Source organism: Psittacula echo, assembly GCF_963264785.1.
Source record: "Psittacula echo genome assembly, chromosome: 4".
Taxonomy (NCBI): domain Eukaryota; kingdom Metazoa; phylum Chordata; class Aves; order Psittaciformes; family Psittacidae; genus Psittacula; species Psittacula echo.
The window spans coordinates 43,364,442-43,390,324 of NC_137738.1; the positions used below are offsets into that span (position 1 = coordinate 43,364,442).

Below are 25,883 nucleotides of genomic sequence, written 5' to 3' on the forward strand. Positions count from 1 at the left end.
GATTAGTCCCAAATATACTTGTGTGAGGTCTCTACAAATTTTATTTAGATGTGAAAGGAAAATAACTTGTCTTGTTCAATCCATTCTAAGTTTCTAGTGCTCAACACCCATGAAATGGATTGCTTATGGGGAGATAATGTCTTTTTTGTGCCTTCGGAAGTCTGTGAAAAATGTCTTCCTGGTTAATAGGTTGATTAAAACTGTATATGCTCCAGAAGATAAATATGATTATTTATCATACTTGCCCAAGATAATGACAGTAAAGAAAAAGTTGGAATTCTTTACGATTTCCTCTTTCCCACATTCAGAGACATTCAGCACACAATACGCAGATGGTGCCACATAAAGGATCACATTAACTGTTAAACATTTTTTCTTCCCATTAACTAATTTAACAATATGTCCCTGCTATTAAAGAAATAGACAAATTACACAAAACTTCTGTCAGCTTAATCCTGATTGCTAAAATGGACCATTTGCCCAGATGGGATGGTTTTCTGGCCTATCAGGTTCAAAACATCTAGAAATTCAGCAACCATCAGCCCAGACTCTCGCAGTGTTGATTCAGCTCTTCATCCTTAATTGAGTTTCAGGCATGTAACTCTCTGGAGATTTTTGAATTACAGCCTAAATATTGAAGGCTATTCCGCTCTGTGTTTGTTAGGTGACCTGAATTTTCTAAAACTATGAGCTCTTAGAAGCCTAGTTTAAGTCAGCAGATGCCGTAGGTGTTAAAAATCACAGCAAAAGCCCCTGAGACATTTTTGCCAGAGAGCAGTGGACCAAATTAAACAAACATCTCGAGTTTGTTTTCATTTGCCATCTCCTACAGCAAAGACACTGTTGCTGACTGGTGCTGTGGAGACTCCATTTGTAAGCATGTGAATGGTGGAGTAGCCTGACTATCAATGTTTCTTAAACAACTGGTTACCATACTGATCTCTTTTCATCACTGCTTTCCTGTTTCACTTCCTGCTTCTAAGCAACAAAGTAGCATGGAGGGAGCTCATGTATTATTAAGTATTAGCCTGCAGGCTAATTTTCAGGAACACACTTTGCCTCCATTATTCCCATAACTAAATGTGACCAGAAAGTTAGAGAGAAATCAGAGTAAATGTAACACAGAGGTCAGCTGAAAACTGACTTGAAACAACTTGAAACCGCACTGTGACTATACTACATTCCCCACTTTGGATGGCAGTGTTGCAAATATCCCGTTGTTTTAGTGTAACTTTTTGTATAGGAAAAGTTGATAAGGAAAATACACTTCTTCCATGTTTTATTCTTACACTCTCTTGATGCAGAAAGAGAGTAATCATTTTTTTAAACAAAAGAGAAAGAAATAGGGGAGCCACTGGACTAGCCAACTTTTTAAGTGCCACTGTCTACTTCTAGTATCTAAGTCTTGAAATTTGACTTTTTCTTTTTAATCTGTATTTTCTGATGGTTTTTTGCCTAATATTATTTCCTCAGTTTCAGTAACTGCGTATACTATGTTATCTAGCTGCTATTGGTGTACCAGGTACTTTTCCCCTCTATTTGTTCAGGGTTTTGTTGTAGTTTCCAGTAACTCTTTGCCAAATATTTTCATGAAGAGAAAAAATGAACCATCACAAAACCAGCAGAATGTTCACCAAGTGAAAAGAGCTGCGCAGTGCTATAAAGAAAATCCAACATCTCCCATGTTTTTCATGTGGATTGAGACTTGATTTACTTTCACATTACGCCTGCACTCTTCTCCAGAAACCTTTATCTAGAGAAAACCCATTTCCAACCAAAAGCACAGAATAAAGTTTGGAATAAGATGATCTATGAATTCCTCTCTCCTTGGAAGATGTTTTATGTTTTGCCTTATACCTCAACATGGATTTACTTGAGCACTCTGTACTTTCCCTGTGTGATTCTATTTTAAAGATTTCTGTCTTTATACAGTGTCTGTGTATTTCACTATGTTAGGGTTTTTTGAAGAGCATCATCTGGTATGTCCATATAACTGGGCACCTCCAGATTTAATTCATCCTATCTGTCGTAAGGGATTATTTTTTTTAATAATAATACAGTTACACTGATCCCATGGCTAACCATTACCAGAAGGGACAGCTTTCTTGTGCCAGGACTAGCACTGCTAACCCTCAAAGTTCTAAAGCACTCAGAAACGATTCATTCTTATCCTCAACTGTGTTCTCATGCAGTTACTGTGCTGATGGGAGGTAAGCAAAGGTAGAGCAACTCTTTTCAAAGGCAGCCAGCAGGTAGGTCAGGTCAGATGCTTTGTACAGTTCCAGAAGCAGCCATTCATTTTAGTACAGTGCAGGTAACCCTCTGCCAGTCCTGTCTTTCTCCACTGACTCTGCAGGAAACTTTGGATGGCTCACTTAGGTGAGTCATTTAATCCAGATAAAGACAGATGACCTGAACCCCACCCTAGAAACTAAAGGTAGGCAACCTTACGGACATCATGTGATTTGCATCTATTTATTTCAGTTCAGCACTTGACCAGTTTTAATGACATGGCTACTTGTTAAACTTGGTAACTCAGCATAAGCATAAGCGTAATCAATATGGTATCACCATGCACAAAACCTAACAGAAGTATGAAAATAATAGTGCAATTTTTCATGTGCATATGATGGCAGTATTCACCAAGAATTATTTAATATTGTATTACAAGCATCAAGTTACGGAAAAGATGTCAACTATTACCCTTCAGTCGCTTTAAAGATATTACTTTAGTGTCATGTTTCATAAGAAAACCATACCTCTCTATTATTCATCTAACATTTAAAGCTTTTTTTAATGTTTTTTTCCTAGGAATATAAAGACTTAATCATAAAAGACAGGCTTTAAGACAACTTCATTGAATCTGACAACTCACTAATTGGGCAGTGTGCAATTAATAAAAAGCCTGATAAGTGAGCATTCAACAAAGGATTGTTCACTAATAGCATTTACTTTTTATTATTTCCGCATTTTTACAGATCTACAGTTCTGCAAATACAATGTTTGAGTAAGACATTATTCTCCTTATGCCCACATTTTATGAGATTACTGCAGTGTGCAAAAGTGTCACATTGCTTCTCCAGGTAGAAGAACCACAGGAACCAGTGAAATACAAAAAAAATTAGCCTGGCCCATATACTTTCTCAGCTGAAAATACTGTGTAGGACACACTGTATGTCTTATAATTTTATACCTTTTCCACAATTTAAGTTGCTATACAAATACAGTAGAAACTTTTATGCAAACTATCAGATTCACTATTGTGGGATCCAATAAAAAAGCTAACACTGAGAAAACAGTGCACTTTGTAGAGGTCTCTTCTGATGCTCTACAGAGGAGCTCAGTAGGTCACTGCCAGCATATCGGATGTTGTAAACTTTCTCTTCAGACACAAAGAAATAGTTTGGTTTAGATACTTTCTCTGTTGCAAATTTAAGTATCCATTTTATTTTTGGAAAAGTGCACTGTATGCTTTACCTTCAGTCTCAGTAACAGATCTCTTATAGTGGACTTGATGTTACGTTCCTAATGGGATATGTACATGTCACTGAAAGTACTGTTGCGTGTCCTAGAGAAATTTCATAAAACTTCTGTAAGACACAGGATGAAATAAGAGTTTACTGGGCTTTTGTCCTTATATTTACTACTGAAGATCGATTTCTTCTTTAAGTCTTCATAAAATAGAGTCTTTTTTTCCAAATTGGATCCAACTTCTCTTGGGGAGTTCATTTCCTCAGAAAATAACTATACCAAGCATGCTGAGAAGTACAACACAAATTGTTTTGCTTGGTTTTGTTTTTAATTCCCTTGTTGCTAGATGTTAACCGACATTCCCAGGATCAGTGAATTCAGTAACTTGCTCACTCCAAGTTTTCTTCTCTCTTTTTCAGATGGGATACTTCTGCGGCCTCAGCTCCTGTTCTTGCTGAAAGAGACATCTCCAAATGGCTCTGAGTCTTTCACTTGGATTTAAGTAAGTCTTCCCATTCAACAGTGGACTCACTATTTTTAGGAATTGCTGGAAACATTGACTGCATTTTAGTTTTGAATTCTTTCATCTATAAAAGAAATTTAAAAAATAGTATCAGTTAACTGTTAATAAGGAGCAGATGAAGTGGCACCATGAACCTCAGTCTCACTCCACAAAATAAGCTGTGTGAGGTAAAGAGGTAAAAAGACTTCAAAAACAACAGGAAATTAAGACTTTCCCTCTCATTATGTTGGTTCAACTAACAAAGTAAAAAAAAGTAAAAAAGGACCCACAACAATCCCACCTTCTAAAACATCACCCTGGGGTGCCTAATTTGGACCACTTGCCTGAGTGATTCACTGCTATTATATGAACACACACACACACACACACACACACTTTTGTCTGGGGGAAAACTACTCCCATAGAATGTACCAGTATTTTCACTGCAGCACCTTTTTCTACACTGGTAATGGATTAAAGGCTCAACAGGTTTATTCAAGGATTTCAAAATGAGGATTAAAGGAAAAATACTGGTCAGCTCTGACAGTTCAGGTTTATCCCACCATATGGATAGAGGTGACAACCAAGTGTTGTTCAGATTTATACATTAGTAGGAAGGGAAACAAGATTCATAACAATATATAGGACCAAGCTCTGCTTTCACTGTTGCTAAAATAAAATGCTGTGAAAGATGAAGTTTGCTAGTTTTATATTCTGTATATCAATACATTAATTCTAATTGCCAAATCTGTATTTATAATAACCATTTTATCACCAATGTCTGATTCAATAGTTCTGGCAGAACTGAAATTTAATTTCATAAAAAATCACTTCTGTTTAAAGATAATATTTAGATTTAGTGGGTTTCTTCCAATATTTTTACATATTTTTTTACATATAATATATTTTTAAAGGATAGGAATGAAAAAATCAAATCGACAAAAATCCTGTTACACAAACAGCAGGATGTACAGGGGAAGTTTTGGACTGCTATATTTAGGAAGCTATACAGAACCTATGACACTCGTGCAGAGGAGAGAGGATGTGGTACTGAAACACTGGATGCAATGACCTCTTGAAGACCTAATGCTGTCTTAGACAGTATGTCCTGGAGAGGTTCCAGGAAATCTAGATATTCTAAACCAGCCACAAACAGGCATCTTCTCTTATATGCCCACACTTTGTGTGTGACTCAAATCTGAGTCACCAGATTTATTACAAATACTGCTGGGCCATTTTTTGTTCCAAGTCCTGCATAAAACTAATTCTGACAGAGAACTGGTACTCCTTTAGAGAAATAATGCTGGAATGCAATTATTCAAGTTACAGCTGATACAAAGAATGAAACAATTTACAAAGAAATTACCAATCCTTTGCTAACACAATAACTAACAATGATGGATGAAAACATTGTAGATCAAGTTTTTGTGTAAAAATGCATGGGTGGTGATAATCAAATAAAAATACATATTATATAAAGTAGGAGGAAAATTCAGAGCCCAATTATCCTTTTGTTTTATCCTGATTGCGTTCTTCTGTAGAAATTAATTCACTGTCTGCTTTATATTTTATTCTGATCAGATAACTGTTTTTATAAATCATTTGGTTTTGATTTTTAAAAATCTTGGCAGTGACCCACAATTGTTCCTAAACTAGTATTTTTGCTTCTTATTTAAGACTAAAAAGCTGTCATAAACAGTTAGTATTTCAAAGAATAATAAACACCAGTATCAGAGCTGACATAGGGGAACAGCCCAAATTACACTAAACAATTGCTGACAATTCAATACAAGTATTTACAGTAGGCAATGCTTTATGAGCTTTGGCTTAGCTGTTTTTTCCAGTCCTCTATAATCAAGTTACCCCAATTCTCTGATGTGTGGAAAGTGCTCAACTTACTTAACATTTCTTACTTCCTGAAGTAAAACTTCCCACTCTTTCACCTCATTCAAGTATTATCTGGGTATTTAGTAACACAGGAATGGTCAGATCCTAACCTGATGTAAACTGCTGTAGCTCAGTTGGTATAGCTGGAAATAAAACATTCTATACCAGCTAATGAGCTGGTACAATGTAATTTTTTTGGATGTTTGTAAACTCAGACTTCTACATTTCTTTAGTGTCAAATTTAAATGATGGACTTATAAGCCCTACAGGGCACCTCTGTTACTCCACTGAGGACACACAAAGCCAAATTAAAACTAAAAGCAATTACACAGAGCCTTCAAAAAGGAGAGGGGTGGAGGAGCCACTGTCCTCCCTTCACTCAGAGCTCCTCTAAAGCCTACTTGCCGCTAAGCAAGTGAGAAAAAGTAAAAGCATGGAGAAGACTTTGAAAAATACCTATTCTCTGATGTAATGGAACCACATCCAGAGTTCCTCTCCCTTCTCTCCTAGTAACAATGTCTGCCTGCTTAGGAACTGTTCTAGTATCAAAATTTAGGCTGCTCTTAAGGTTCTTTTCAACCCTAAACCGTTCTATGACTCTTCCAGTCAGAGACTATTGGCTCAATATCCTAGGCCTTGACTGGCCAAACTCTATTTAATATATTTAGGACTAAATTTGGACTCCAAAGATACCCACACTGGCCTCAGTGTTGTTCTTGTTGACATCTGGTTGACATTATCGTACCAGGCCCACTGCAACTTCAGAAGAGCCTTGTAGTCAAGGAAATATTTGTTCACTAAGCTTGTAAATTAGCTGTCATTCAATGAATTGGGATTACCACTGTCCAGTCACCTCATGCACTGTGGTGAGCTTCTTGTGAAGATGATGAACCTAGCTTTATGTTCTATTACTACTGCACACTTGATGTGCAAGAATCGGGACCTTGTCTTTACCTCTCCAGGGACAAGCACACTTCTTGATGAGGGAAATGCTGCAATTAGGAATCTGTCTTGCCTTGCCTTCTCTTTTTAGTACACATGCCACCTGGCAGGTCTCTTCTCCCCTCTCCTGGAAATCTTCTCCTGTATTTCCTCCACATTCCACAACACATGCGCAAGTGGCCTTAAATCAACAGGCATGAATATAACTATGAAAGCTAATGTGCTATGTACTGACTACTGGAATGCTTTGAAATAATTCACTGAAATGGCTGCCTCTTTGTTATTGTCAGTGGCACTGACACTGGGGTACTTGGTTCAACTGTGAAAATGAAAATAGTGAAGTAAACCAAGCACTAAAATCTGCTTGTATTTTACCTCTTTCTGCTACCTTCAGTATCATGGGCTACTTCCTCAGCTGATGCTTCTGAACCTAGTGGTATATGAATGATTTGTAACACATTTCTTAACATTCCAGCATGCTCTCTTCCTGGGGCAACTCTCTGAAGTGAACAGCACTCAAGTGAATTTAATTTTTATCACAGATATTGCAAAGCTTGATGCTGTTTTTTCTTGCCAAATAAATTACAGTAACTGTTCTACCTCTGTCAGGCTTCTTTCTAAAAGGGTATCATCTACCTTACTGCATTAAATAATCTGTAATAGCTACAGATCACTGTTATTTTCTTATCTTAACCTAATGATCCTGCCTCAGATGGCAAAAATATGGGGACCTAAAAGCATCTTCCATTTAATAATCTCTTTTTAATGTACATCGTTGACAGAATGTCACACAAAAATTGGGATAGCACTATTACTGAGAGCACTTACATGGCCGTTCATATTAAAATGAATGGAAGAGGGGCTAAAAGAGTCTGTTTGAATCCTAGAATGAAAGTTTTAGGAAGAAATGTTCTCTTTAATGTCTGACATTCATAATAGGCCAACCCAGATTCTAGGAATTATTAGTTTCCTATTTTAGTACTCATACCAGTAAGAACTGCTTACATTAGCTTGCAAATGAAATGAGGTTAGATCCCCTGAACTGGAATATCAACTGGCAGCAGAATACAGTACGTACATGCCGTGTGTCCTCCTCAGCCACCTTCCCTCTCACAAGCACAAAGATGAGATGGGCTGCCCTGGATCTAAAAGCATCAGCGAAGAGTGTTCTTGCTGCCTCTCCCCAAATCTTAAAATGATTGCTGTTGCCCTTGTTAGCAGATGATTACCAAGGTCCACAGACAGAAATAGCAAGTTATTTGTAGAAAACGGCAAGCGCTGACCCCTTGCAGTACTTGAAGAGTAGAGCAAACAGCCTGCTGGCTGAAGGTGATTCTCAAGTGTAAAATCAGGCACTCACTGCACGTCACCCTGTGCCGGCCTGCACGCTGACCTCTAAAATAAGCATGGAAAATAGAGCTCTGGTTCTTATTCTTAGAACTTACACTTCACTGGCAAAGGCATTATGAATGCTTGGATTATGCACAACTACAGGTCTATGAAAATGGCCCTCAGAGAGTCAGTGCTGGCAATATACATCCTGATATTTAACTGACTTATGCTGTACTGTCATAATACGCTGTGCACAACCTGTTTGCTGATTCCAGTGTTTCAGGCTTGCATTGAGAAAAGCAGCAGCAGAAGTTTGTTAAACCATCTAAAGAAGTCAAGAGCTCATATTAACCCCGTATCCCATGGAGATTTACACACATGCTTAACCTTATGCAGCATTGACTACTCTCTTTGAAATCAGCAGGCCATTTACAACACCTAGAACTAAACAAACACATAGCCATATTTTTCCAGAAACTTATCCCTATAAATCCTGTGTAATTGGGTAAAACATGTCCTGTGCTTTTTAAAAGAAAAATAACATGAAAATAACCTAAGTGAACTTTACAGGGAGAGGGGGAGAGGACTGTCGCTGTTTAGAATGAAGCTGTCACAGCTCCCAGATCATTATACATATGTAGTAGCCTCCCACAGTTACTACATATTCTGTCTCAAATTACTGGCGAACTACTGAGAGCTGCCAATGCACAGGGGCCAGGCTGCCTCTTTTCCAATGACTGGGTCACATGAAGAGATAAAACACATGAAAGACTTTCCTCGTATTACTTTTCCAAGCAAGCAGGAGCTGTGTTACCCATTCATAAATGAATGCATTTCACAAATGGGAAGATAGCTGGTCTACATCACAAACTTATTTTACTGGCTCCACTTTGTCTGGTTTAATTTCTGTGCAAATGTGACCCACCAAAAGTGGGATTATTACTGGTAGCTTGAAAGTATCTTTATATATATCTATCAAAAAAAGAAGATGCCATCTCAGTAGAAAAGCCTAAAGAAAACAAAACTGTTCTGGTTTAAGGCCATATTATTTTGAAAATGCACACAGAAAAGGAAGCGATTAGATAATTGTGATCAATTAGAAAGACAGCTATTAATTCATATACACCGAGACAGTCATTTTGTAAACCACAATCTGAAAAAAAGTTCAAAGATACAGGAGTACCCTTAAAAAAATTATACATTACCATGTTGATCCTTCTGAAATTAAATGCCTAGGACTTAAGTTTTTTGTGGTATATGATATCTCAAAGTAGATGAAGTCAGTGTCTCACTCTCAAGCTGATTCTTACTGACTTCAGTGCTGCTGCAGCTGGCTTCAAAATAAAATTAATGGCACAAAGCTTGGATTATACCATCTTGTTGCAAAACGCTTTCACGCCACGCAGAAAAACAGAATGAAATACTTTTGAAATCACTGAGGAACACACCATGTATTTCTGCAGAATCTTACTTTCAAATCTGGGTGCCTGGAAAGGACATCCACATGATTAATCAGTCTATTATGGTGTATTAGTCATTGCTCCTTAGTCACCCTGGGCAATTTGAAAAATTAATATTAAGTAATTAAAAATAGTTAAATATTCAAATGTATAAAGCAAGTTGATTAATGGACCCAAAATCTCAGGATTAGTGTCCCAACTCTATAAACTCTCCTGTGCCGTAATTTGGATATCTGAATTAAAAACACAAACTGTCTGCAAGCAGGCAGTTCCTGAAAAAGGCAACCTTTGTAATTTTTAATGTTCTTTTTCCTCTATATGTCCAGGAATTCAGTGTATGTATCATCCACAAGTGAAATTTATGGCTGCGAAAAGTCTAAATAAACCAAAACTCTTTGAGCGAAGTATAAACCTCAATGCCATGACCAGGGCTGAACTCCATGTGGGAAACCTGTCAGAGCCAGGCAGGGATGGCTGGGTGCCTGCAGGCAAGCAGAGCAGCTGGGCTCTTGAACCACAGAAGGGCAAGACAAGCATGGCTATACCACCCCACTTAATGAAGCACAGGAAAATCCCATGGGACCAAGATGCAGCATGAATAATTTGCACCTACCAGATAAGCTCTTATTCAGATTTCAGTTGTATACATATAGTTCACAGCTACACGCAACCGAGAATTGAATCACACCTGCTCATCTGCTTATGGCGACATGGAACTCCTCCACAGGCAATTTCAGACCACAGGCTGAACATGGTTTTGTTCTTTCTAGCTTCTTAACAGGCTGGTGGCAGTTAACAGCTATGAGTCCCTCCTAAGACACAGCAGAGTAATCCCTCAAGACAGCTACAGTTACAGTCTTCCCATATTCTTGAAATACTTACTTACAGCTGTCCCTATTCATAAAGCAGATGTAGCAGTAGAAAAATGATGACCTTATTCCTTGAATAAGCATTCTGCCCTATCAAGTATACAGTGAAGTTCATAGGTTATTTTTTTTTTATTCTCTACTTCATGGATAAAATACTAGCAGTGCATATGTGTGGAAGCAAGTCTTCTCCACAACAAACTAACTAGGCAATATAAGTAGTACTGAAACCCCTGTATTAACAGGACGGGGAAGTGCTAACTTGGACTAGCACTCTATTCTTTTAAGAGCTTGAACTTAAGTAAGTACTGGGAGAAATAAAAGAATGTTAAAAAAAGGGCAGATCTGATTTTTATGGAAATATATGATCGTGAAATAGCAAGGAAAAGATACGTTTTTGTCATGCAGTCAAACATAAGCCTGATAACGAATAGAAACTTCATGAATAGTACTTGGGTGATGATTGAATACAACTATAATTAAAAACTAATAACAACATAAAAATCTAGGAATTACTCGATTCTAGGAGTTGTACTGCTTTTATAGCAATATTTGTTCATTTATGACAAATAGCATAAAAATAGCATTTATAACAAATAGCATAAAAATTTCAGTCACTGCACTATGCCTATACATGACTGAGATCTATAGATCTTAGTTCTATTTACAGATACCAAACCCAACAATTTTTTAAGACTGTCTCCATGTTCTCTTTTTAATTTTAATATATTTTAATGAATCCATCCTTAAAGCAAATACTACTTTGCATTTATACTGTACCTATGACTAGTCTCATGAAATTATATTAAGTATATCTCAAAATAAGCAAGGGAATGATATTCTTTTTATGCTTAAAGTGGTGATTTAGAGGTTAGATTTCCCCTAGAGAAAAGCAGCCTGCCTGAGAAATGTCCTTACCAACACCACCATGGCCAGCCTATACTGTCTGGTATTGCTTTTAATTGTTTTAAATGTCTCTTTACAGCTGCACAGTTGTTTTAGACAGTCAACATTTTAAAGTTAAGATCAGTGAAAACAAGGATATTTCATTAGAAGTCACCAAAAAAATGACAAACTAGTATTTTGTAACTATATTAGTCACAAATTGCTGAGTAATTCTCACTGTTTCTCCAGCTTTCCATGGAACAGATGTGGCAGCAACAGTCAGAATTTCACAAACCTTCATATGAATCACCCTGGCCTTTTTCCTATGGGAGAAAGAAGACTTCTATTTCTGAGGAAATAAAACCTAATTTACTGAGGGCATGAAGAGCAAAAGGGCTTTTAAAGCATCATTTATCTCATTTGTTAATTGTATGCTTCAGTCTACTAGGGCTAAGAGGCATTGTTTTGCCTTTAACAGTAGGCTCATAATTGCTGACAGTTATAAAAAAAAGAAAAAGAAAACCATCAGGCATTCACAGATATGCTTTAATACCTGTCAAGTATTGTATAGCTGCAAGTTTCACAAGAAACAAAACCCTGCTTATTTAAAACAAGGGTTTACAACTCAACTGTAACTTCCAGAAAATTGCAAAACTAACATTTTTCCAAGCAACAAAAAGGTGTGGTGCATCATAACATTTGTAGAATAGGTAAATTAAATAAGGAAAGTTTGATTTTTGGAAACTCCCATAAAAATAGTTGGTTAGGTGAACTTTAACTGCAGGTTTAAGATCATTTTTAATTTGTTACTCTTAATTTTTTTTTAGTGAAACACCATTTATTCTTCAATTGAAAATTTGAAACTTCATTGAGCATTTCATATGAAGAATACTGAAACAGGATGTTTAAACTACTATTCAACTTAAAAAAATAATGTTAAATTGGCCAAACTCATTCTTTTCTACAAAATTTATTTCAATGCATCTGTGTTTCACATCAGCAGTCAGGCAACTGCACCAGGAGCTGCTAGCTACAGAGTTCTGTGGTTGCAAGCTCAAAACCATGGAAGGCACTGTCATAGAACACAATGTGAAAGTTCTTAAATAGCAAATACACTCATTTAAAATGATGGAGCCATTTTGTTTCAAGCCAGATGACAACTATTAAGCTTATGCCTAACATTGCACATGACCTTCTACAAAGTGTGTCAGAGAAGGCAGCTGCGGGTGTGCCTGGATGAGCTGTGGGTTCAGATCAGGAGTGCTCTCTGGAAGCAAACCTCCCAGTTGTCCTGCTTACTGAGCACAGGTTTGTGCCCTGCTGAACAGTCTCAAAATGAATGAACTGTGTTTCTTTAAGGTGATGCAAAGCTGAAGGGACATTCTAAGATGTCACATAACCTACTCCAGCTGCAGGCAGACATGCAAGCCATGGGGCAAGGCCAGAGGCAGTCCAAGTTTTAAAAATCCCTCAGCATGGTTGCAGGTGTCAGGTCCTCAGTCCCAATTGCTTCAGTGCCCCAGCGCTGCTGGTTGATGACACTCGCTAATATAGACAGAGGTTCTGTGCTCAGAGGTAATCAAAAGTAGACTGACTTTAAATATTTTCCTAACAGACTCCAGGAAGCAAGTTTTAGAAGTCTGACTATTACTGACAGCTTGTTATTTTCTGCAAGAGGAACAATGTAAAACTAGGTAAGCACCATCTCTTAGGTTCTGAAAATAATGATTTCTCTTTTCAATTACTGAAAAATAGGACTTAAACCATTACCAAACCAAGTACTCACTGATCTGTCACTTCTCTGTTTAGGATTAAGAGCTGACTGGAATTTAGTAGGGTTTATTCCTTAACAGCCTGTCCTCAGAATACAACAGTGGCACCTGCAGTCGGGGGATACTAACAACCCTACCTGAGAGAGCATAAAACGTTTTATATCCCTTACCAAGACAGAAAGATCAGTTACCTACTATCACCCCTGGGTTTTCATGCTGGCATAAAAAGCAGCAGCCTGTAAAGCTACAAGGAACCACTTTTAACAATAAAGCCACTTAAGAGCTGGAAGTAGGCACTGCCACAGCACTGTATTAAAAAAACAATAAACCACAAAGATTAATAAAAGTCTCGTATCACCAAAGCTGGTGCAGCACCTCAGTGTCTGGAACAGATGTTGGCAACGACTTGCTTCCATGACAAACAGGCTGTCTCAGAAGGTGTAAGGATGAGGTGTACTGAACTACCCCTTCAGGTTTTTTTTCACGTCACAAACTGCTGAGCAATCGCGATGCTGCTTCCGAATGACAACACAGATTAATTACAGCAACTATAACTCATCAAGTTTGCTCTTGTCGTTTTATCTCTTTGTAAGTAGTGATAAGATCATTTAAAGAGTCACAAAGTTTAGGGTAATACATGATTTTATCAATCACTCGCTGTCCTGTTGATAACTCATGCTCCTAGGAAACAAATCCCTGAACGTTAAAAATCACAACATTTTGGTAACAGTAATGCCGTAATGCCATTATTTGCATGGTAATACCATACAAAACGATTCTTCGGCGCTCCACCTAACGGCAACACCTTTGGCTACTAGTGCACTAATGCATCCCCCGCTCGCTATAAAAAGATTAAAGACGTTACAAGATGTTTAAACCCACTTATCCCGTCAACGTGAACAATAACCGGGGCCGTTTCCTGTGGAGGCTGCGCTTGCGCTGCCACTCTCGCCGAGGCCAGCTGGGGTCGCTGCGGGGTAGCAAAGACCATCCCTGCCTTTTCCCGGCCCGGGGACGGGATAGAACTGACCGGCGCTCTGCAGCGGAGAAGTCATACCGGATCTTTCCCTTCCTTCCCCCCCAAACCCCCACCAGAAATAATGGTAGCAGCAGCTGGCTGTGCTAGTTCTGCCCTCTCAGGTGTGCGGGAGGCGCTCACCGCCTCCTGCGGACACAACTACGACCACAACGGATCTACGCCAGGAACGCGGAGGTAAAGGGTTAGGGCAATTCTGCCACACCAACTGAATAGTCCATCATTTCAAAGCAGTGCATGGGCAACGGGAGCAGAGTTCAAAGCACAAAGAGGGCCGAGTATAGCTTTCACTGCACTTCAAATTCACAAACGACCTTTGCTGTCCCCCTTCTGTAAAGCCACCGGCGGCTGGCCAGGCAGTAGGGGAGCTGCTCAGTGGCTTTCCTGGTCAAGAGCAGCTACACTTCAACATCTAGCAATTTTACTCCCTTCGGTGTGATTCCTGCCAAACCATCACGGTTGATTTTCCTGATTTTACTGCAGCTTCTTGTATTTTACTCCTGGAGGTGACAGGAGGCACTAAACAACACTTAGCAACTCAGTCTTACTTGACTCAGAACTCCCCTCCAAACTCTGCAAGTGAAGGTCAGTCCTTTACTCTCTGTGATCTCACCAAGACAGTCACACGGACTGAGTTGGCAATGACTTTCAGAATGTGCTGGAGTTAATGTATGAAGGGAACAGAAGCAGCTTTCTTGTTTGCAAAATGAAACATATGCGGTGCTTACAATTAGAAGTTTATTATCCTTAACGATTTAATAGAGGAACAATTTAATCTTGAGAGACTGTATTAGATGTCAGTAATGTTATCAATATTACCAGTAGCTCTTAAACAAATTAAGCTGCTGCCCAGCAGGTCCAGATCACTAATCAGCAGGTCCCAAAGGCAGCTGGTTACTGTTACAGGCAGCAAGGTGAAGAGGCTGGGCAGAACCCCCTCTTCTCTTTGCCCAGCTGCCACAGCTTTAGTTACTAAGTTCAAACAGATTCCCAGCATCAAAATGAGTAAAGTCTACCCTCTGGTCACACACGGTATAATACTTTCAGAGGCTGAAGCCCATCTTAAGCTCATAGCTTTGAAATCCTGATACCTGATGCTAGGTTTGAAATTGTAACTTGAATTTCTATAGGCACTGGGGAACCTACATGCACTACAGGGCAAATGAACTCACAGCACTTGGTCACGCTGAAGAGTCAAGACATTTTTATCCAGGTAAATCTGCAAGAGCCTCTTTGTAAAATGCTTAATTAAAATTAAAATGTTCATTTGAAAATGCTGAGTTTAGTATAAAATCTGTGTTGTCTTCTGTGGTCACAACAGTTTATATGGAAAGAAACTTTCACTCAGTGATAACTTCAGTAAAGAGTTTCCCAAAAATAACATTTATTTTTGTGGGTATCTAATAACTATTAGACACAACATATGCATCTAATATCTGTTCTTAAAAATCAGTAGTTTGTCTGAATGTTAATTATCTCTGCTTACATGATAGCAATTAAGAATTTTCAAAAGTATCTCAATGTTCCCCTGAAGTAGGAAAATAAATAAACTGCCCTTCTTAAAATGAGCATATGTCTAAGAGTCCAGAACTAATGATGTACCACCCAGCTTACAACCCCTTATTTAATCTCAACTGCTCAGGAAGATGATATTTAAGCACAAAAAATACTGTCTTTCAACAGTCAGTGTTTGCTCCTGAGTGTTGTGTTAAAGCAGCATGCAAAAAGTGTCAAACCCAATCAAAAATCAAAGATGACTTATTCTAGAAGTATATTGTGAATGCTAATGAGCCTCTTTGCTTTGGTCAGAATATTGCATTTTTAAGATATTGCTGCTTTTGTACCTCCAGCAATTTTCAACATGTTTATACTTGATTTAACAGACAGTAAACCAGGAAAAATGCATGTGTCACAGGAAACTTACAAATTGCTAATTTTTGATTTTGCAATAATGAGTAGCACCATTGTACATGTTTCCTTTCTGCAGTGGGAATTTACAAGTCTGTAGTGAAGGCAGTATGCCATCGGAGAGCAGAATGCTGTTCAAAATCCTGTGCAGAGACGGTCTCTTGACAGGAATATGCTTCCTTTGGCATCTGCAGTTCTTGGTGTCCACTACGGCGAAACGTAAGCACTCCGCAACAGAAACCAATGCCAACAGGCATTTGCTAGAGACTCTTAAAATACAGTTTTCCACAACTCCTTTCAACACTAACACAACACAGAATACAGTAAGGTGCAGCTTCCTGAGTAGGAACTTTCGATGAGTCTTTAAAATGCCCTGCAATGTGCTGTACGCTTCTGAGACAAGACCCCATTGCTGTCAGGTAACCAGAAGCCCCATCAGTCTCTGACACATCATGGGTCTTGGCCATCTCAAGCTTACACAGATGTTCTCAAGGAAAGCAGCCTCACAGGGACAGGCAACTGTGGGTCTAGGCCAGTAACTCTCAAGGAAGTAAAAATTAAGCTTACTGAGAAACAGCTAATGTACATTGCAGACTAGGGTCAGACTCTGCTGTCCTTTGGCAGGACCAGAAGTACTTTGACAGATTGAAAATAAGAATTTGCAGCATAGTGTGAAATGGATTCTTTTAGCTGGTGATTTAACTGACAAAACTGAGTAGCTCAGCATGCAGAGTACAAACTGGTACTCCCACTCTTCCTCCCCTTCTCTGCCATTCCATAACAGCCTCACAAGGAGGACTTGAGTTGAAACAAAGTGTGTTGTAGCTGCCTCCTATGTCCTGCTATGCTTTTTTGGTGTTCTGCCTTCCTTTACTGGCTCCTATTGAGAATCAGCATTGGAAACTAAGGAATGAGCGACTGTGTAGTGCTGTATGTTGGGACCCAAGTCATAACTTACCGGATACATCAGAACAGAAAACAAGAAATGAGAACTTGAATAAAGGTATAATGAGAACAGTACTGGGATGAAGTAGTATCTATCTTCTTCCTTCTAGTTTTGCTCACTGCTGAACAGATAAATAATTTGCCATGGAAGGTAAAGGAAGTCTATTCATTCCTAGTCCTAGGATGCAGACAGCTCTGCCAAACTTATCGCTGCAGGGGACTCTTAAGTCGTGGCTCGTTACTAGGCGCAAACAAAAATGATTACATGAACTTCAGTGTTCACGCTCCCCACTGTGAAACACTGGAATGTAAGCAATTTACTAAAGATAGCCTTAACCTCTTGGGACGTATAGCTGCTTCCCCAGTTTCTTTGCCTTGATGTGGCATGTCATGGAACATCACTCTACTGCACATGAAACTCAAATCTGCTGCCCTCTTGACCCTTCCAGAAACACACTAAAAAGCAAGCTGGTTTCCTCTCTTTTTTTTATGTCCCCAGTGCCCTGACACAAAAAAGTGGGATTTGGACAAAAAACCTGACTGCTGTAAAGTTAGGATTCAGGGGGTAGCCTTCAATTCAGTTAGCAAAGAAGTTGTAGCTACTGTATTAGTCTCTAAATAGAAAACTGGCTCTTTTGTGAAGTATCTGAAACATCTGTGCAAATAAACATTAGCAGGACAAAACTGTTCACCCCCAAATTGTCTCTTCCCACAGCATCCTGTTTTTCACCGTCCCTGTGTGCAAGCACTCTACACTCTATGCATGGTGAAGGAAGATGTGACTCCCAGGCTGAAGCATATAGCGATGCCACCCCAAGATCCATTACCCAAGGGAAAATACAGTGTTTGAGGGGACTATACTTGCTACTCACACTGTGCACACCCAGAGCCTTCCAGATGGCAAAACTTAGCAATCCAACTCCACACCACGCATACAGTGAGCCCCATCCTAGGGCTCGTAAAGCCAGTGATGAACCGCTCTCCGGTAATGTAGCTGTGGCAGTAATCCCCTAGAACCAAAAATGAAAGTGATTAAGACATAGTGAACAATAACTGAAAAAAAGAACTAAGAATGTTAATTTAGCAATCTAGAATTTCTCCCTACTTGCCAGCTGTACTGGTGTTATGGCTGCCAGCAGACCCAAAGAGCCAAGCAAGGGGGTGGATGAGCTGGCTTCCCATCAGGAACAGTTTTCATGGTTGCCACTACCACTTGGGTATGATTTTTATTACCCAGAAATGCTGAAGTCAACTGTTTCATGGGCACAAGAATCTGACACTCAGCTGTCCCACCAGTCAAAATAGCTGTCACAAGCCCTTATTCCAGTGATGTCAGAACATAATCACTGTACATCAATCACTGATTTTGGTACTTGTTCTTAGTGGGGTATGGGTGGGAGGCAACCACGGGCCTACAGGTCTTTATCTGCAGTCCTGAAACAGCAGATTAGGAAACTGGTGGAACGAATCTGAGTAGGTTTCAGCTGGACACAAGGTATAACAGTGACTGGTATTTTGAAGGTCTACAACTCAAAGAGCTCTGGAAACTAGTAGTAGTATTCAAAATTATAGGAAACTACAGTAGTAGTATTTAAAATTTTGTAAAGAGCAAACAACCATGATGAACGCATTCCCCTGCAGAATTCACCACGTGGCAACACAGAAAATGCTCTGCAGGCTCCATACTTCTCATTTTTGACAGAAACAAGAGCAGGCGGTTTTAACCAGTTGTTAAGATAGTGCTGCAAAAGAGCATGCTATGAGACATGTCCTGAAAACACAAAACACTGTCCCTTGGTAAAGGCAACCTCAGGCCAAGAGGAATGGAGCCTCAGTCACGATAGGGTCACAACCATATGAAACCTTCTCTGTCACAGCACATTGCAGCTACCAAGGGCATAAACCACATGCTGGCTGACATCAACCAATTCACCGATAGCCAGCTGTTTTCATCTCACAATTCCCACCTTGCTGTACCTATTCGGTGCAGGACAGCTTCAATCTGTGTAGCCCACAACAGCAGCAAGTCAGACATCGGTAAATGTCAGCCGAAGAGTTTATTTTATTTCCACAAAGGATCACTGTTCAATTCTTCACATAGAAATACAGATTTCAGTTGGTAACTGTCGAAGACTGTCATCTATGGTCCTTACACAACTGAGCAGTCCTACTTACTTACTGGGTATCTCAGGATAAAAAAACAGAGCTAAACATAAATGAGGCTGCAACCATACAAATATATTCAATAAGGAATTATTTCATTTATAGTCTAAAATACTGGAAAGTGAAATTAACTTGAGGATCAAAAAAAGAATTTCCTCCAAAGCATGCCAAAGAGCTGCATTTTTCTACTCATCACAAAAAGTGGGATAAAAAAAAGTTTTTGCATTCTTGCTTTAAAAGACTGGGGTTTTTTTAATGGTTCCTTTTCTTCTTTGATATAATTAAATATCTGCAGTGCCTATCACTGTGGTATTTGGTCAGTGAAATAGCACCAGTAGGGTTTTTTTTCCTCTTGGCTTTGTATTTATCAAAATGTTAAAATGACCCTCAGACAGTCCTCATCATTAACACTTTTTCTTAGCAGTTAGCTATAGGCACAGTTATCCAAGGACAAATACACACTTGCAAACGGCACAAGCAAAATGCATCTTGATCCTTATTTATTGCGATTTGGACATCCCAAAGTGAAAGCTGTTAACAAAACTACAGTCAATAAGCATATACATACATGAACAAGGACACAGAGATCTCTAGTCACGCTATTATACCGGGTCCTATTAATTTCCTTACCACAGCTAATGAACTTTCATAACTCTTTCAGCAGAGACTGCTTTGAGTAGATTTAAAATGTTGATGATTGTTTCTGACATTTTTCCTGCTTCCATAGTCTAACTGTATATAACAACATGCAGGCAAATTTCTCCCATTTGGAAGATGGGAAATGAATAGACAAAAGTATCCTCTACACAGCATCTTTAAATAGGAGCCATTATCTGTGAAAATTGCTGGGGAAAAAAAATAAAGCACGCCTGAATACTATTTAAATGCTTGATTGCCCCAGAAAAAGAGTGGCAAGTGGAAACAATTGATTTGTTTTTACTGACAGCATTCAGTCACAGGCTGATTCCTCAGGGTACACAGAGAAGGAATTCTGTAAACAAGACAGTTTATTATATGATGATCAGATATGCTGTTCAGGGCATCAAGCAAGCTGAATAATGAAACGCCATAAAATTTTAAAAGACAACAGCAGTGTGGAAGAAAAAGATGTCACCAATAAAAGAACATTTTTAAGAGAACTGAGTTTTATCCATGAGCCCATTATTCTGTGCACAGATTGTTTTCTCTTCATTACTGCTCCTATTTTTTTTTTTAAGCAACACTTTAAAAACAAGCTATTAAACAATACTTGAGTCTTTCTAAAAACCAGGCCAGGAAAATATAGGGCAGAATGAGTTGATCACCAAAATATTTGCTTTCCCCCCCTCCCCTCCTTTTTTTTTTTCTTTCTGGAGGATATAAGCAGGAAGTGGGAGAAGGAGAAATGACAGTGGTTTTTTTCAGACACAGGCCTCAATCCTGTAGCTATCCCCTTGCGGGTACGAGTGTGTCTAAAAGGAAGCAGTGCCTAAAATAAATGGTGTGTTCAAGTGTTTTGGTTGATTGTACTCCGCATGTTCACTGTTTTGTATGACCTGACCCATTGTAAAATTCAGCATTTGGTAAAACTGGACATAAGCTGCTGCATCTGAGCACTTAATTATACCACCACCCCCAGTAATTTCTTAACTGAAGGTTTCTGCAGTGGTTCATCACTGAACAGGAACACATGATCTCAGTTTCAAGTCAATTTGGAGGCCAGTCCTACATATGCTCATATTTATTTTACCTCACTACGATTGAGGAGGTGCAGTAGGTGCAATTTCAGTACAAGAGTAGTTGCTAGTTTTGCTTTGCAGTCTTTTTCTTCACATGTTCAGGTAAATCCTTTAGCAATTGCATGAGATCAGATTATTTTTGGCCATCAGATTTCATAGTATCAAGCCACTGCTCACTTCATCAGTCCCTTTAAGTGGTGGGAAGGGAGGGCAGAGCCTGAATTTTGACTAAATTATTTCACTTCCATATTCCACATCTTACAGGCTTTCTACCTCCTCATTCCCATCCTTAGCACAGTTACCTCACTTCCCGATTCGTTGCAGTATTGTGAGACCACATGGTGAACTGGACCACCAAGGCGATACAGGCTCATGACTAAAGAGTGTCAAGACAGTGTGCAGTCAAGACAGGCCATCAATTCCATTACATTCTGCAGCAGCAGTAATGATTCCAACAAACAGCATAAGCTTTATGCATGTCAACTAATCTCAAGTACTTAAGTATTTAGCAGTGCCAACTCTGAATGGATTTTTAAGTTAATCCTACCCCTACTGACTTCCATTACGTCCAGTGCTCTTACCATCAATTTTGTACAACAAAACTTGACATGTATCAACATTTCTATAAAGCGTCTGATGCATTCTTATTTCCTGCATAGGACAATTGGAAAATAGTTTAAAAGGAACAAACCTTACTGAACCAGTCTGGGTTCTTCTTTTTTGCCATGGCAAGTGTGGTGCCAAAACCTGCTATCATTCCTGCAGTAGCAACGGTACCCAGAAAAATTCCACCTGCCACGAAAAGTTTAAAAAATAAAAATAAATATTTTGATTCTTCAGGGGAGGAAAAGGAGCTCAACCAAGCCACAAACCCAAACCTGTCTGGGAATTAAAATCTGAAAAGTTAAGATCTGTCAGTATATGCTGAAGGGAAAGGCACAGTTGTCTACATTGTTTCCATTAACCCAATATGGCAAGAAAGCCAGACAGCATTGATTCTATGAATTACAGCGTTTCGAAAACTAATGGCGAGTGTATTTTCAAGCCAAACACACACAGAGAAATCATTCAAATGCCATGATGCCTTCTCACAGTACTTCAGAATTTCTCTCACTGCAGAGCCAGGCTACTAAAATTCTCTTGTGAGAATGCTATGCATCACCCTTCACCTGAAAACCTACCAGTACCCAGTACCTCTGTGACCATTCCATCAGCAACACTTGTTCTTCAGCTTTCTCTGGTTTATGTTCCAATGCTCCACGAAAAAAAAAAAAAAAGAAAAAAAAAAAAGACGTAACCAGCAGTTTTCCCAAGACAGAAAGGATTCCTCACTTATCCATTCTTTCAGAATGCTTCCAAAGTCATTTGGGGTCCTTTGATCCCTTCCAGTTCTTGTGTCATGGGCACACGTAGCTGCCCACTTTTAAGAAAAGGGCTTGTTACAAAGACTGAGTGCACTGTACAAAACCATCTGAGTCACAGTACAACTGACAAAATTGGGAGGGGGTGGTGTACAGGTTCTTTCTTTGCAACTACTGGTACCCAGCCTGTTCTCCCTTTCCTAATACCAGTTAGGTAATTACAAAAATGGCCTGAATAGGAAGCAAGAAGCAAACATGCCTGTGTGAGGCTGCACTATTTAACACTTGTCCTGTTACTGTGCTGGAGAACCTTGCTGTGCAACCTATGAAGTACCTCTTCTGCCTGGGAGCAGCAGGACCTCATCACCGTGCGCGGGAGGAGCCTCGGCCTCCGCTCCGCCAGGGGGCGTGCGTAGGCCGCGCAGCGCCCCTCGAGCAGCCGGCGATGACCGCGGCGGTAAGTGCCGGTGTGCTCGCTGCCGCCTTCCGCAGGTGCGTGCGACCGGCGGGACTCGGGCTGCGCCCCCGCCTCAGCCGCCCCGCTGGGGCCCAGCCCGGGAGACCCGCTCGTTTGCTTTTCGGGGCCCGCGGCGCTGCCTGTAACTTGTACGAGCCGCCTCTTTCCCAACGGGTCCTACTCCCTCAGGGCATCCCGGCAACCGCCGCCCTCAGCCCCCCACCGCAGCACTGCAGGGCGAGGGAGGCAGGAGGCTCCCCTCCGTGGCTGCCGACCCCGGCCCGTACTCGGCCCACGCTCCCCGGGCCCCCCGGATCCCTCCCAGCAGCGCCGTTGCGGCCGGCGCCTTGTCGCCCCATGTCTGGGCCCCGTGTCGGGGGCGGGTGGCCGAGGGGCGACAGGTGCCACTACCGCTAAAGGGGAGGGAAAAGGCGGGCGGCGTTCTAAGGGCTTCTTCACTGCACCGAGACGTATTGGCCAAGGCACGGAAACGCCCTTCTGATGGCCGCCGCCTGGGCTGTCCCTGAAACACGACCGGCCGGGACAAGCAGCACGGGGCTCCCGCACCCGCTACTGCTCGTCCCTGACCCGTGCAGGCGTAGGGGGGGAGACGAAAAGCGCTTTCTGCACCTTTGATTAAGAAGAGCTTGTCCTGGGACGCCGCATGGCTTCCGCCCCCCCGGGACAAGGGCAGCTCACGCCCTGGGTCGAGTGGGCCCTCCGGGGCATCCCTGCCGGCAGCCGCCCTCATGGCACAGGGGGCGAGAGGACTGGGAGGAGGTTGGGCATCGCAACCCGGAAGGAAAACGGAGCTGGCCCGGGACACGCAGCCTCTTTTCTTCCTCCTGCTTTTCTTTCCCAGCCGCGCGGCCGGTGTTGGGAAGCCACCACCCCTGGGGGCCTGGCTAGGTGCTGCAGTCCCCAGCGAGACCGAAGGAGGGTGGGGAGCAGGCGGCGGGGATGGGGCACGCTGCCCCGGGCGATGCTGGCCGCGACTGAGGCAGGTGCGGCTCATCTGTGAGCCCCGGCGGCGCCGGCGGGGCCTGGTACCGCGGTGGCCCGAGGCGGGGCGGCGGGGCTACCCTGGCAACTCGCGGCCCTGGCACCGGAGATTTCAACTCGTTCAGCCAGTGGCCTCAAGATCCCGGATAGCACAGAGGAGAAATTGGCAGAAGTTGTCAAAGTCTCTTTTAAATCAAGGCTTTTGTCGCGGGCTAGTAAGAGGGATTTTGTTTAAATCTGTGGGACAGATAACGTTATAGACTTCACTAAACAAAGCTGTGAGAAATGCTTACTTCCTGTGAGTTTTACTAAGCTGTATTCCTACAAATGGTGTTGCTCTAAAGGACCTATTTTAGTTAAAAATTCTCATTTTCCCAAGTTATGTAAATAGCTTTTCATATACGTCTAAGTTCTGTCTGAATGGAATCCTAAAGTAACGAGAACCGTCTGTTCCTTTTTTCTGTTATGTCTGTCCACAGTAATTCTCAGTTGTTGCTGATGGATATAAATTGCTGTGCAGTTACCTATCACTCTGTTGGATATGTTCCTTTATCAAATAATATGGTAACTGATCAGGACAGACAGGTAAAGTATATTTTTATTTATAACAGTCAGTACTTCAACAGCAAGCAAAGAATGTAAATAAATCCAAATCAAGCGTTTCTTCCCCAGCTTCCTTTGTATCTTTTCATCATCATTTATAGTCTGTATCTAAGGGGCTGATTATAGGGGCTTGGGTTGCTAGGCAAAAATTAAGTATTTTGGGAAACTTCCTGTTCACCATACTTGTGAAAACCAATCTAAAGCTGTTTCCTAATAGTCCGTGTCCTGTGTCAGTTAAACAAAATCTTACACAGTTAAGAAGCAGTTATGGCAAAAGAAGGAGGTATTACCTCTGCTGTGTAGCTCACTCATCATCACTGACTCCTTTTGTCTCATCTGGACAGCACCTAAATGATTCCTAGCCTTCTTCCCTCCTTTGGCAAAAGCACCCCAAAAACCTCTGTGGGTTTTGGAATAGCATTAGACTTTGTCACAAATAACAATAAAACCTCCTGGAAAAGCTTAGAAAAGGTGGTCATAGAAAAAATGCACAGATGAAATTACTTTTTATTTTATCTTCATGCAGAAGTGCATATGATGATACGAAGTATTTAAATGTTACCAGTATGCATGAAAGTAACCAGCAGCACACGTGGTTTTGATTGTAAATTGTGTCAAGATCACCGTTTCCATCTGCTAGAAGAATCCTTGAGCTGTGTGAGATAATAACCTATTTTTTATGTCTTTGATTATAAATTCCTAGAGTTTATCTTCTCAGTATAGTTTTTTTTAGTTCACATCAATCAAGACATCACTTTCTTTCAAATCTTCTCCAGAACTAGAAAGAAAGAGAAGGAAAGGGTACAATGATGTTACTTAAGCCTGGTTTGAATGATGACAAGAATCTGAGAGTCAGATAAGATCTGTTTGTATTAATCATTCACAGAGACTTAAAAGTAGGGCATAAACCCCACGAAATCCACTCTGTCTTACTGAGTAACTTGAAATTCTTAGTATTGCAAAATAAATTGTCCTACTTGAAAGAAAGATGTTCAGCAGAATCAAGTCAATTTAAGTTACAATATTAACCTCTTCTTGTATAATTGAATATAATGTAAGGCTTTCTCTCCTTTTCTGTATACATCCCCCAAAAGCCTTGCATTTTCTGTCATTATTCCTTCTCTGTCGCTGTTACAATACACGTGCACTGTACTCATCTACTTGTGGCTACTGAGAATTAACCAGTTATCTTCTATAATCCAGTTATGTTTTCCTAAAAGCGTACACATTTGTTTGAAAGACAGATTTAAATGATTCTGATATCAAACATCCAAATCTTCATAAAAGGAGGGCTTGAAAATGTGTATGCAACTAAGTAGGTTATATAGGCGATGGCAGAATTGAAAAGTACTTTTACTCGTTTAATTTGACCATGAGTCTGCGCTGTTGTAGCTTAGAATTTGGACAAAGTGATGGTACCCATCTGACCAGGCTCAGGCAATGTGTACAAGTTTGCTTTCTGTAGGGGTCTGCAATAGCCAGGGTGCCCTGAGCTTCACAGAGAAGCACTTGAGCATGGTGGGCTCCCAACTGTGGGCTTCCAGGTTTATTACAAAAAATACAATGAGCCAAA

The 25,883-nt window shown here is 40.5% G+C and overlaps 1 protein-coding gene across 1 annotated transcript; it reads right to left on the reverse strand.

Moving 5' to 3' along the window:
* Positions 1–3,959: 3,959 nt before the first annotated feature.
* On the reverse strand, positions 3,960–23,456 carry TMEM242 (transmembrane protein 242; the record flags this gene model as incomplete). Its single annotated transcript, XM_080616698.1, has 4 exons — positions 3,960–4,058; positions 17,879–18,016; positions 21,579–21,679; positions 23,336–23,456. 4 exons carry the CDS (start codon positions 23,454–23,456, stop codon positions 3,960–3,962), a joined length of 459 nt encoding a protein of 152 aa, XP_080472824.1.
* Positions 23,457–25,883: the final 2,427 nt, after the last annotated feature.